This window comes from Artemia sp. Qi Xiang Cuo, chromosome 10 (genome assembly GCF_049724085.1).
Source record: "Artemia sp. Qi Xiang Cuo chromosome 10, ASM4972408v1, whole genome shotgun sequence".
Lineage (NCBI taxonomy): Eukaryota > Metazoa > Arthropoda > Branchiopoda > Anostraca > Artemiidae > Artemia > Artemia sp. Qi Xiang Cuo.
Genome location: NC_142803.1, coordinates 53,043,734 through 53,058,373, shown reverse-complemented (window position 1 = coordinate 53,058,373; position 14,640 = coordinate 53,043,734). Strand labels below are relative to the sequence as shown.

The following is a 14,640-nucleotide window of genomic DNA, read 5'->3' as shown; positions in this document are numbered from 1 at the left end:
AGGGTTCATCAGGAATAGTTACATGTTTTAGTACCCTCTGACCATTTACACTTATTTTGCTCTGAAGATTTATTGGTTAGTTGGAATGGCAACAATGTAAGAGGAGGGGGCAGCCTGTTATCGCAGTTTAAAACAAGTTGGAAAAATAGGAAGTCGAGTTCGAGAATTAAGGCCCTGAAATATTGACACTTCAAAACAAAGAGGATTATATGTTAAATGTTGATTCTGATTTTGGTCATCGTCTGAAGCCAAAAGAAAATTAGGCTATCCTCAAATAGGATGGGAGAGGCCAGGAGAAAGCATTTAAAAGAATTTTGATCTTCTTGGGACGAGTAAAGACTGAAGCTTCGATTATGTGGTGGAGTGCATGCAGCTGCTTTGGCCTTAGGTGGTTTGGTACTGCAGTGAATAGGTAGAAGTATTAGTTGGGAGGATCAAGGATTGTTGAGCAGTTTTCCAGGTCAGACCCAAGTGGCTTTGTGCTGCCAAGAGTTTGCTGCACAATCCGTCGTTTGGCAGTCAAAGACATGTTGGGAAATATTAACTTATACAAATTTCAACATAACTGAATGGGCAATTTCCAGCCTAGATAGATTCAGGCTAAAAGGAGAAACTAAACTAAACTTTAAATATTCGAGAATTCTTAAATTTATTTATATACATAGCAACGACAACACAAAAAATACGGCTCTAATTATGCGCATTTCATTGAACTAAGGTAAAAGAACTAAAACACAAAGTTTATTCATCTTTAGGTAACACGGAATATCCCACTCAAAGTTCTGCAAATCAACAAGTAAGATCTGAAACGACGCGAAGCAGTGACAAAAGAACGATAGTTTCTTAGAAGCACGTGTTGTGCTCAAAACAATTAGTGTATTTGACAATTCTTCAATCACCTGTTTTAGGGGGTTTAAACCAGCTTCCAAGAAGTCGAAATGGCCTGAAATGATGTTATTTTTGAAAATAATTAAAAAAAATTTCCACATATTTTTCAAACAAATTTTCACATAATTTACATTGTTAGTATAAAATTTGTATTACATAATATACATAATGAAAGCATTGTATAATTTATACTTAATTTAAAAAAATTAATATGTATTTTCATATTAAGCCGAATCGCTCCTTATTTACAGTTTGTTACCACTAACTGTTTGATATAATTCAAACATGAAATATGAATCTAGATTATTCATCTTCACAATTACCGTAAAGATATTTTTTATTTTCAAGAAAACGAAAAGCACTCTTGCTTTGGTGGCTACAAGGACAATTGAATCATGGTTCAGCATCATTTAAAAAATTGTCAAGCTCCCGATGCCGATTCTGAACAAGCGAGAAGCTGTCATGGAAATAAAATTTAATTCTGAAAGCTGTAGGCAAATTTTAACTTTTATAATTCAATTCGGTGGTGAAACTAAATTTCCTTCAATGATTAGAAATGAAAATTAAAAACAGTAAATGAAAGTTAAACAAAAATTACTAATCAAATGATTAAGAACTAAAATTAAAATTCAATGCTGATAAAAAAAGACGCAATGCGTCACAATTTTACCAAATTAAGCTGCTGGCTAATTGTTCTGTGGGTCATCACTACTTTCGTTTTTCTTTCTAATTTCATTTCTTATTTATTTTTTAATTTAAGTTTTTTCACTTATCTTTTTAAAATTCTATTATGTTTTCCAATTTTATTCCTTTTTTTTGTGAGCTCTACTTTGTAGATTAACATTAAAAATGAAAATAAAAAATTCGAGGCTATGTAATAGAAAAGTCCTTTGAAGTTTGACAACTGTCTGGTTCGAGACAGTTCTCAAGAAAAAGCTTTTTTTTGGAATAATCTAGCAAAAAGTATCAAAACGAAACAAAACATAGCTGTCCTAGCTTTAAAAGTAAAAATAGGGAGTTCTTAAAAGCTTGAAACTTTTTGCAATCAAAAATGAACAAAAATGAATTTTAAAAAAACTTTCAGAAAAATAAGTTTTTCAAAGAAATGTAAAGGCTATTTTAAACTTAAGCTCAGGAGATAAAAATATATGTTAAAATTCAAACTCAAAACGACCAGAAATTACTATTAAAGAATAAATGAAACCCAAAACGAACATAAGTTAAATAAACCATCATACAACCAAACATCAAACAAGCATGTTGTATGGAAAAGCATACAACAGGTAACAATATAAATGAATAAATAGATCTTAAAGCGAGTAATGCTTAGATTGAATGTTAAAATCAAGCTTAAAACGAAAAACTATTTTGCTATTGAAGTATAAATGAAACTTAAAACGAATAGAAATTAAATAAACAATGAATGCAAACAAACATACAATTAGTTTAGTTTAGTTTATTAATAAAAAGTAGAACTTGACAAAATGCATACATATATGTAAATATATAATACATGAAAAAGAACAAGTCATTCAACTAAATCTTCTAGCCTACCCATGAATTTGCTAAGGCAAGTTGTCCTAGGGGCGGGCCAGGAATACAAAAAAAAAGAGAAAATTTTAGTGCTAATTTATAGCGCAAATTAAATATACCAGAAATACTGATAATATAAAAAAATATATGTATATGTGTATAAATAAAATACATAATTCCTTGCTGAGTTACTACTGGAGTCACCGTAACGACAACAAAAAAGGAAAAACTATCCAAATAATCCACTATACTCCTTCAGACACCTCAAAAAAAAAAAAAAAAAAAAAAAAAAAAAAAAAGCTCAGGACTCATTAATAGAATTTTTCCTTTACTTTACTTCTAAATTATTCCAAACCATTTTTTACCATTAATAATGTTTGTTAATACAATAAATATTAATGTATATGAATAAATAAATCTTAAACCTAGCTTGAAATGAACAATAATCCCTACAAACAAGAGTTTGGGTATCGCCTCCTTCTCTCACTGTAAAAGTTTAAAACCTAGTGCGTCATTGGCGCTTTACTGACAACCGATTTTACTAAAAATATTTTCTTTTGTACTTAATATTGAAAATAAACATTAAAATTATAATGCAATTTTGAACTGATGACCTTTCAGCAATTAATATTAGTATACATCAAATATTCAGTTTAATTTATTAGTTCTTTCTAAAGTTGTTCAAGACTAATATAGTTTCACTACAAACAAGAGTTTGGATACTGCCCCCTACCTTAACTTTAAGTAAAAACAAGAACTTTACTGTTTCGTTGGCGCTTCGCTGAAAATGGATTATTTTAAAAAATGCTATCTTAACCAGCTTCTAGAACAATGAAAATAAAAATAAAATTACTGCGAAATAGGTCCTTTAGATGATGGATATTTCAACAATTAATTTCATTATGTATCAAATATTCAGTTTGATGTTGTTTATACTTTACAAGACTCTTCAATTCACATATAGTTTTCAGTAAAGCACCAATGTTTTCATCAGGACTCTGACGAAATTAGGCCCCATGTGCAAAAGGAGCGGTAAACAGATTCAAGAGTGGCCCTCATATTGCCAATGTAAACACATCTCAAGATTATGTTGGCTATACATGGCATTTAATAAAAAAAGAAACAAAAATGTAAAGATAATTAAAAAACCAAGAAATGAGTGTGATTTTCAGCAACTTCACAAAAAGCCAAGGGAAAAGACAAAGCAGAAATTTCGGCAAGGACCTCCAAAAAGCCATCCTCAGTGCTCAAACAGTATTCTATGTTCTTTTTGCGTTGAGACTCGAGCACCAAAGACAACTTGGCAGAGGTAATTGCCGAAATATCTGTTTAATCTTTTGGCTTCACTTTTCTTCAACTGACTGAAAATCACCCTCGTTTCTTAATTATTTAATATTCTTTTCGTTAGTTATCGAACGATATTGCCTACATTTTGCGCATCTTGCTCAAACCCCAGCCATATTTGAACATTACGGGTTCTCTAAATGCAATAAGCAGTCCTACCTTATAGTGAATTGGCACCAAACAGGTTTATTTCCCTCAACCTCGGTTGCATTTGCATAATGCTTTCTTATCGTAAACGGAGACTCGTGGCCGATCAATGGGTATTCATTACCTTCGAGTCCGGTAATGGACACCCATAGTGTGAACTTGCTTGGTTCCATTTCACCCAATTTCATCTCAGAAAAAGCCTTACCAATACAATCAATGGCTGTGTCGATGCAGCGAACGGAAAAAGTTGCAGACTGAAAAAGATGTAAAAGAAATAAACATTTCTTCCCAATGTTTCATATGTTATGGATAATTAAATATTATAACCAAATTAAATTTTGTGCAACTAATTTTATAAACAACAATGTTTAATTTGAACTTATAAGGCTTACCCTTCCAAAATAAAGTTAACTCGAAATGACAACTTAAAAAAACATTATCCCTTGCACTTGTTTGTCTTTTTTGGGAGTTCATACTGAAAACACCTCTGTTGGATATAGTCTGGATATATTCTCGTTATATAATAAGACTCATTAGTGTTTCCCTACGGACTTATCATAGTCAACATTTTTGAACTTTTGAACTCGGATTATTTATTATTTAGTTATTTGATTACCCTACGAACTTTTTAATGAAAATAGTTTTAGAATTAGAACTTGAATTATTTTACAGCCAATTATTTTGGAAGGAAATTGACTTTGGACTCATTAACTAGTTGTATTACCAGTAAAATTCAATACGAATATGAGACAAACCAGATCTGCTTATATTTGCCCTGGATGTGAGAGGCCGTGTGAAAAAGGTGTGACGATTCAGTGCTCAAAATGACTTCTATGGTTCCATCCCCCCTGTGCTGGAACCACACCAGTATTACGGCAAGAAAACCCCAACTGGAAATGCAGCTCATGTGTTATGGCTGTTGTAATTGAGCACCCCGAGGCTGATACTCCTGCATACGCTATCGTTAACCCCAAGAATATGTTTTTCCTGCCTTTGGAGAACCCATCCCCTCAAAATTGTCCCAAAAGTTGTGAGAGTTGCCTTTCAAAAGACAATTTAATCCTGCAACTTTAAAAAAAAGATTCAGAGCATGGAAGAAAAAAATATATCTCAAGCCCGATCCCTATCGATGAAACAGACCGAAATCGACGCTCTGAATTTACAGCTATATGAAAAAAGTTGTGACGTTGTGGTGAAAATTTCTGAAGGACTAGGAATCGCCGAAAGACGAGAAACTAAGAAAAAGTTTCTTTTTTATATCAACTGGTACATGCAAACTTGGTGAACAGTGTCCGTTTATTCATGAAAGCAAAAACGTTAATGATAAGAAGAAACAACCAAATCAACGAGAGAATTCTCGTGTAAATAAAGTGTACAAGTATTTCGAAGGAGTTTCCTGCAATAAAAAAAAGAATTGTAAATTTCTACATATATGCCAAAAATATAGACTGAAAAAGTGCAAAGCAACAAATCGCAATTTCGATCATATCGATCTTTGCCCTATGATGGCTTGTGCCAACAAGTTGTGCAGTTTTGCTCATAGTGTTAGTAATTTAAAATCTCGCAATAATCGTTCAGTGCCTTTTGAGTATTTTGACCGTTTGCCTCGTTTTAATCATTTTAACCGTGATCCAGTATTCGATTATAGTATGCCAAGCCACAGCCAGATTGTTTATGGAAGCAATGCTTCAAGCAATAATCCTAGACCCAAGCCGGTGTCAAAAAACTTGTCGAGACGAGGGAGCCAACAGCCGAGCCTCTTAAACCCCCTCCCTCCTCCTCGCCCACCTATCCATTTTCATCAACAGCCAATCAACAACCAGCCCCATCCCTATTCTATTCCCCCTCCTCTTTACCCCTTTCCCTGCAGAAGGAAAAAAAATGTTGGTGACTTCACTTTAAATAATCCTGTTGCTGCTCCAGTCTCGATAGGGGGCAAGAAATTCCAAAATAAACCTTATTCCCGAGAGTTTCTCGACAAACTTCACGTATTTCCTTCTTTCCTTTACAGCAACACCGAAAGTTTAAATCTAGAGAAATTTACTGAAATTCCGACCACGGCTCAAATGCTTGACTCTTCCGTTATCTGTGTTTCCGAGGTCCACCGGCAAGATCTTAATTTATTGAGGGTTCCTAAGTTTTCGTCTTTTATTAAACTTAGGCCTGATGACCATCCTCTTGGGAAAAAAGAGGAGGAATTATGACACTCGTGCACGAAGATTTTAAACCTCAGCTTTTAAATATACCTTTTCTTGAAGATGCTGATAAAATTATTTGGGTCAAAGCCCAACCTAAGCGACTCCCTAGGCTACTCTCTGCCGTAGCAGTGTGCGTTTTCTATTATTCACCTGGTAAGCCAGCTGCAGCAAGAAAAGTTTTTTGGGAGAAGCTGCAGGAATCGACAGATTACGTCCAGAGAACTCACCCATATTTTGCAGTAGTAATGCTAGGTGATGCTAACGAACTCGATAGCAAATCGCTGGCCAGGTCACTTAGCCTTAAAACTCTAGTCGATTTCCCAACAACTTAGGGGAATACTTCTCTGGAGGTAATCCTGACAAAGATTTCGGAATATTACCAGAATCCAAGTAAACAAGCACCACTTGGTGGAAGTTATCATTATATGGTACAGTGGAACCCTTTGGAAAAAGTAAAAATTAAATATTCAGTAACCGAAATTACTTCTAGGCCGATCACTGACCATGGTCTGCTGCAATTCAGTGACTGGATAATGGGAGAAAACTGGGTCACGGTCTCTTCAGTTAAAGACTTGGATTCCCAAGTAGAAGAATTCCATAATAAGGTAAATTCAAAATTTCTCGAGTGCTTTCCCGAAGTAAGACTAAATTCTGTTCTAGTGATAAACCATTCGTAAATTCAAAAATAAAGCAACTGATAAAACATAAATTGCACCTAATACGAAACGGTCAAGAGAACCAAGCAAAAAAGTTGGCAAACCAGGAAAAAAAAACAGAAAATCAAAAAGGCACAAGCAAATTACTATGAAAATGAAGTTGACCATCTTTTGGAGTCCATGCCGTCGCAGTTTTTCAGTAAAGTAAAAAGTCTGACTGGCAAAAGTTCTCAACCAGTTGACTTCAAGAAGGAGGAGCCTCTAGAGAAAACTGCAAATGATTTAAATGTCCGTTTTGCTTCAATTGCGCAGTCTTACCCCCCTCTTCCACCCGAGGATCCTCCAGTAGATTTAACTACTCCTTCAGATCATAACTTAATTGTTGATATTTTGCACCTGATTAGTTACTGATATTTCATCGGCAATTATAATCTGTAAACTCTCTTTGTTAAAAAGAACTTCCGTTGCCTCTTTTGACATTTCAGTTGCTCTCATTAAAGCATTTTCTAAAGAATAATCATTTCCCCTTCAGATAATTTTCAATAATATAACAAAAACAGGATATTTTCCAAAGAAATGGAAGAAAGGGTTTATCACCCCCATTCCTAAGAAAGGAGCAGCTAATGATTTCTCTGGTGTCCAACCGATCACAGTTACGTCAGTTTTTAGCAGAATATACGAAAGCTTTATTGCCACATGGCTGAAAAAATATCTTTTGAAAGTAACTGATCGAAAGCAATTTGGTAACATCCCTAAGTGTTCGACACTTCATTACCTCGTTCATTTAATTGATTTTATTTTAAAACACCTAGATGAACCTGGAAAATTGATAAATTTAATTGCAATTGATTTCAGAAAAGCATTTAACCTTGTTGATCACAAAATCCTTTTAGAAAAAATGGCGGAAAAAAATACGCCCAGCTTTATTATTAAAATCATCAAGAGCTGCTTAAAAAATAGAGAGAGAAAGGGTTTTATTAAAATAAAATAAAACACATTAACAACAAAACCCGAAGTTTATTAAACTTGAGCAAACTGTGAAGTATAAAGACCAATTTTCAAATTATCTGCCAGTTTTTTGAGGAATTCGACAAGGAACTGTGATTGGGCCGCTGGGCTTCCTCCTCATGATAAATGAAAATGCTGCTGAGCTGGAGGACAGATAGAAATACGTTGACGACTTGTCCTTAACGGAAATCGTATCTAACGATTCGAAGAGCAATGCTGCTGGTTTCATCGACCAAGTTACCTCAGAGGCAGCTGAACTAAACATGGTCGTGAATAAAGACAAAAGTTCGGTCACGATATTTACTTTTCTTCAGAATGCTCAACCGTCTTTTGAACCTCCTTTGGCTTCTGAGCTAATAAGCCATAAAATTACTTTACTTAATGTGGTGATTTCTTCTGACCTCTCATGGCGGGAGAATACAAAGACAATTGTAAAAAAAGCTAACGGTGCAATCCAAATGCTAAAAACAGTGAAAAAATTTTGAGTTCCTAAGGACAAGCTGAAACTAATATTTTACACTTTCATCCGCCCCTTAGTTGAATATGCTTGTCCGGTTTGGCACTTTGCCCTTATCCAGGATGAAACTGATAATATAGAACGAGTTAAGAAGAGATCACTGCAAACCATTTATGGCGGTTCCCTGTCAAAGATTTGGCTCCTCCCTCCTTCATCATCCCATCTACCGATCATTCCTTCCCCCACCTTTTGTCCCTATAAGATCTTGTCCCCCAGGAAAGTGGATGAGAAGGTTCCGAAACTAACCCCAGTCCACTGTAACACCATGCGCTACAGTAAAAGCTGTGTGCCAAGCTTTGTGAAATACTACAATGATCTCTAGTGTTTTAATTGTTTAGTTTATTTTATCCTGACGAAGTTTTATCAGATAATTTTATTCTCAATCTGAAGTGTTTTTATCCTTTAGTTTATTTATCCTGATGAAGTTTTATCAGACAACTTTATTTTGCCAATTATAACTAAGAGACATCATATTTGGGCTTTGCCCACGAGAGCTATGTCTTGTTTTCGAATTAAATGAATTTGAATTTGAAATGTCCTGATTCATAGTCCTGGCAAATCGTATTAAATTTGACCAACTCCGCAAAGCAGTTGGTTGACAAAAGAGTTTAAAAATTACTCATGGAGAAGACTTGTCTTTGAGGTTTGGTCAGCAAAGCAGATGTGTCACACAAATTCGCAGCAAAGTCGTATCCGACATTTTCATGCTTCTGAGAAAAGTGCCACAAAACCTTCTGCTAAGCTGTTCTCAACGGAAGTATCAGTTGGCCAGTATAGAGCAAGAGGATCGAAAAAAGACTGAACGTACACTATCATCCTGCACTTCCCTTTGAGAACATCTTATTAAATGGTTTTTGAAAGCAAATTCAAAGTTTGAAAGTGTCGGACATGATCTTTCGGTGGCAATTATCATAATCTGTTAACAGATAGGCCTCCTCTTTGCAAAACAAACAGCCATAATTCTGAACTTTAACATTTTAGGAAACGTTGATCTTTAAGCTGTTTCACTGAAATTATTCCGTATATGAAAGGGCAAATTTGACTTTATTCAGTGAAACAGCTTTAATTCAAAACAATGAATTTCTCCTCAGTTAAATTCGGGCAGGGGAGGGATATCTGCCCTTCTTCACGGGGACAAATGCAAACGGTTTATATAGTATTTAAATAAAATAAAAGTTCAAAATAGGGATAAAATCCTTTTTAATAGACAGTGTATAATAAACTTCACAAAAAATACCAGATATTTCGGTCACATATACAGTGACCGTCGTCAGTAGTCATCGTCATCAGTAGAGTTTTACTACTGATGACGGTCACTGTATATGTGACCGAAATATCTGGTATTTTTTGTGAAATTTATTATACACTGTCTATTAAAAAGGATTTTATCCCTATTTTGAACTTTTATTTTATCGTCATGAGAAAGGCAGTGTGGTCTCCAAAATTATCTACTAAATAAAGTTAACTCGAAATGACAACTTGAAAAAACATTATCCCTTGCACTTGTTTGTCTTTTTTGGGAGTTCATACTGAAAACACCTCTGTTGGATGTAGTCTGGATACATTCTCGTTATATAATAAGACTCAATAGTGTTTCCCTACGGACTTATCATAGTCAACATTTTTGAACTTTTGAACTCGGATTATTTATTATTTAGTTATTTGATTACCCTACGGACTTTTTAATGAAAATAGTTTCAGAATCAGAACTAATTATTTCACAGCCAATTATTTTGGAAGGAAATTGACTTTGGACTCATTAACTAGCTGTATTACCAGTAAAATTCAATACAAATATGAGACAAACCAGATTTGCTTATATTTGCCCTGGATGTGAGAGGCCGTGTGAAAAAGGTGTGACGATTCAGTGCTCGAAATGCCTTCTATGGTTTCATTCCCCCTGTGCTGGAACCACACCAGCATTACGGCAAGAAAACCTCAACTGGAAATGCAGCTCATGTGTTATGGCTGTTGTAATTGAGTACCCTGAGGCTGATACTCCTGCATACGCTATCGTTAACCCCAAGAATATGTTTTCCCCGCCTTTGGAGAACCCACCCCCTCAAAATTGTCCCAAAAGTTGTGAGAGTTGCCTTTCAAAAGACAATTTAATCATGCAACTTGAAAAAAAAGATTCACAGCATGGAAGAAAAAAATGAATCTCAAGCCCGATCCCTATCGATGAAACAAACCGAAATCGACACCCTGAATTTACAGCTATTTGAAAAAAGTTGTGACGTTGTGGTGAAAATTGCTGAAGGACTAGGAATCGCCGAAAGACGAGAAACTAAGAAAAAGTTTCTTTTTTATATCAACTGGTACATGCAAACTTGGTGAACAGTGTCCGTTTATTCATGAAAGCAAAAACGTTAATGATAAGAAGAAACAACCAAATCAACGAGAGAATTCCCGTGTAAATAAAGTGTGTAAGTATTTCAAAGGAGGTTCCTGCAACAAAAAAAAGAATTGTAAATTTCTACATATATGCCAAAAATATAGACTGAAAAAGTGCAAAGCAACAAATTGCAATTTCGATCATGTCGATCTTTGCCCTATGATGGCTTGTGGCAACAAGTTGTGCAGTTTTGCTCATAGTCTTAGTAATTTAAAATCTCGCAATAATCGTTCAGTGCCTTTTGAGTATTTTGACCGTTTGCCTCGTTTTAATCGTTTTAACCGTGATCCAGTATTTGATTATAGTATGCCAAGCCACAGACAGATTGTTTATGGAAGCAATGCTTCAAGCAATAATCCTATACCCAAGCCGGTGTCAAAAAACTTGTTGAGACAAGGGGGCCGACAGTTCAGCCTCTTAGAATCCCTCCCTTCTCTTCCCCTCCCGAGTCAATTTCATCAGCAGCCAACCAACAACCGGCCCCGTCCCTATTCTATTCCCCCACCTCTTTACCCCTTCCCTTGCAGAAGGAAAAAAATGTTGGTGACTTCACTTTAAATAATCCTGTTGCTGCTCCAGTCGCGAAAGGGGGCAAGAAATTCCAAAATAAACCTTTTTCCCGAGAGTTTCTCGACAAACTTCACGTATTTCCTTCTTTCCTTTACAGCAACGCCGAAAGTTTAAATCTAGAGAAATTTACTGAAATTCCGACCACGGCTCAAATGCTTGGCTCTTCCGTTATCTGTGTTTCCAAGGTCCACCGGCAAGATCTTAATTTATTGAGGGTTCCTAAGTTTTCGTCTTTTATTAAACTTAGGCCTGATGACCATCCTCTTGGGAAAAAAGAGGAGGAATTATGACACTCGTGCACGAAGATTTTAAACCTCAGCTTTTAAATATACCTTTTCTTGAAGATGGTGATAAAATTATTTGGGTCAAAGCCCAACCTAAGCGACTCCCTAGGCTACTCTCTGCTGTAGCAGTGTGCGTTTTCTATTATTCACCTGGTCAGCCAGCTGCAGCAAGAAAAGCTTTTTGGGAGAAGCTGCAGGAATCAACAGATTACGTCCAGAGAACTCACCCATATTTTGCAGTAGTAATGCTAAAAGATGCTAACCAACTCGATAGCAAATCGCTGGCCAGGTCACTTAGCCTTAAAACTCTAGTCGATTTCCCAACAACTAAGGGGAATACTTCTCTGGAGGTAATCCTGACAAAGATTTCGGAATATTACCAGAATCCAAGTAAACTAGCACCACTTGGTGGAAGTTATCATTATATGGTACATCGGAACCCCTTGGAAAAAGTAAAAATTAAATATTCAGTAACCGATGTTACTTCAAGGCCGATCACTGACCATGGTCTGCTGCAATTCGGTGACTGGATAACGGGAAAAAACTGGGTCACGGTCTCTTCAGTTAAAGACTTGGATTCCCAAGTAGAAGAATTCCATAATAAGGTAAATTCAAAATTTCTCGAGTGCTTTCCCGAAGTAAGACTAAATTCTGTTCTAGTGATAAACCATTCGTAAATTCAAAACTGATAAAAAATAAATTGCACCTAATACGAAACGGTCAAGAGAACCAAGCAAAAAAGTTGGCAAACCAGAATAAAATAGAAAATCAAAAAGGCACAAGCAAATTACTATGAAAATGAAGTTGACCATCTTTTGGAGTCCAGGCCGTCGCAGTTTTTCAGTAAAGTAAAAAGTCTGACTGGCAAAAGTTCTCAACCAGTTGACTTCATGAAGGAGGAGCCTCTAGAGAAAACTGCAAATGATTTAAATGTCCATTTTGCTTCAATTGTGCAGTCTTACCCCCCTCTTCCACCCGAGGATCCTCCAGTAGATTTAACTACTCCTTCAGATCATAACTTAATTGTTGATATTTTGCTGTTGATTAGTTACTGATATTTCATCGGCAATTATAATCCGTAAACACTCTTTGTTAAAAAGAACTTCCGTTGCCTCTTTTGACATTTCAGTTGCTCTCATTAAAGCATTTTCTAAAGAATAATCATTTCCCCTTCAGATAATTTTCAATAATATAACAAAAACAGGATATTTTCCAAAGAAATGGAAGAAAGGGTTTATCACCCCCATTCCTAAGAAAGGAGCAGCTAATGATTTCTCTGGTGTCCAACCAATCACAGTTACGTCAGTTTTTAGCAGAATATACGAAAGCTTTGTTGCCACATGGCTGAAAAAATATCTTTTGAAAGTAACTGATCGAAAGCAATTTGGTAACAACCCTAAGTGTTCGACACTTCATTACCTCGTTCATTTAATTGATTTTATTTTAAAACACCTAGATGAACCTGGAAAATTGATAAATTTAATTGCAATTGATTTCAGAAAAGCATTTAACCTTGTTGATCACAAAATCCTTTTAGAAAAAATGGCGGAAAAAAATACGCCCAGCTTTATTATTAAAATCATCAAGAGCTGCTTAAAAAATAGAGAGAGAAAGGGTTTTATTAAAATAAAATAAAACACATTAACAACAAAATCCGAAGCTTATTAAACTTGAGCAAACTGTGAAGTATAAAGACCAATTTTCAAATTATCTGCCAGTTTTTTGTGGAATTCCACAAGGTACTGTAATCGAGTCGCTGGGCCTCCTCTTCATTATAAATGAAATTTCTGCTGAGTTGGAGGACAGATAGAAATACGTTGACGACTTTTTCTTAACGGAAGTCGTATCTAAGAATTCGAAGAGCAATGCTGCTGGTTTCATCAACCAAGTTACCTCAGAGGCAGCTGAACTAAACATGGTCGTGAACAAAGGCAAAAGTTCGGTCACGACATTTACTTTTCTTCAGAATGCTCAACCGTCTTTTGAATCTCCTATGGCTTCCGAGCTAATAAGCCATAAAATAACTTTACTTAATGTGGTGATTTCTTCTGACCTCTCATGGCGGGAGAATACAAAGACAATTGTAAAAAAAGCTAACGGCGCAATCCAAATTCTAAAAACACTGAAAAAATTTTGAGTTCCTAAGGACAAGCTGAAACTAATATTTTACACTTTCATCCGCCCCTTAGTTGAATATGCTTGTCTGGTTTGGCACTTTGCCCTTATCCATGATGAAACTGATAAAATAGAACGAGTTCAGAAGAGATCACTGCAAATCATTTATGGCGGTTCCCTGTCAAAGATTTGGCTCCTCCCTCCTTCAACATCCCATCTACCGATCATTCCTTCCCCCACCTTTTGTCCCTATAAGATCTCGTCCCCCAGGAAAGTGGCTGAGAAGGTTCCGAAACTAACCCCAGTCCACTGTAACACCATGCGCTACAGTAAAAGCTTTGGGCCAAGCTTTGTGAAATACTACAATGATCTCTAGTGTTTTAATTGTTTAGTTTATTTTATCCTGACGAAGTTTTATCAGATAATTTTATTCTCAATCTCAAGTATTTTTATCCTTTAGTTTATTTATCCTGATGAAGTTTTATCAGACAACTTTATTTTGCCAATTATAACTAAGAGACATCATATTTGGGCTTTGCCCACGAGAGCTATGTCTTGTTTTCGAATTAAATGAATTTGAATTTGAAATGTCCTGATTCATAGTCCTGGCAAATCGTATTAAATTTGACCAACTCCGCAAAGCAGTTGGTTGACAAAAGAGTTTAAAAATTACTCATGGAGAAGACTTTTCTTTGAGGTTTGGTCAGCAAAGCAGATGTGTCACACAAATTTGCAGCAAAGTCGTATCCGACATTTTCATGCTTCTGAGAAAAGTGCCACAAAACCTTCTGCTAAGCTGTTCTCAACGGAAGTATCAGTTGGCCAGTTTAGAGCAAGAGGATCGAAAAAAGACTGAACGTACACTATCATCCTGCACTTCCCTTTGAGAACATCTTATTAAATGGTTTTTGAAAGCAAATTCAAAGTTTGAAAGTGTCGGACATGATCTTTCGGTGGCAATTATCATAATCTGTTAACAGATAGG

The 14,640-nt window shown here is 35.6% G+C and overlaps 1 protein-coding gene across 1 annotated transcript in view; it reads right to left on the bottom strand.

Annotated features, from left to right (window-relative positions):
- Positions 1-632: 632 nt before the first annotated feature.
- LOC148947882 (rho GTPase-activating protein 20-like) overlaps positions 633-14,640 on the bottom strand; it is an 83,062-nt gene continuing 69,054 nt past the window's right edge. Inside the window, exons 6-7 of the mRNA XM_089095128.1 lie at positions 3,925-4,166; positions 633-943 (exon numbers count right to left, since the gene is read on the bottom strand). Coding sequence (XP_088951254.1) covers positions 892-943; positions 3,925-4,166 — 294 coding nt within the window. The 3' untranslated portion in view covers positions 633-891. The remainder of the gene's footprint in view (positions 944-3,924; positions 4,167-14,640) is intronic.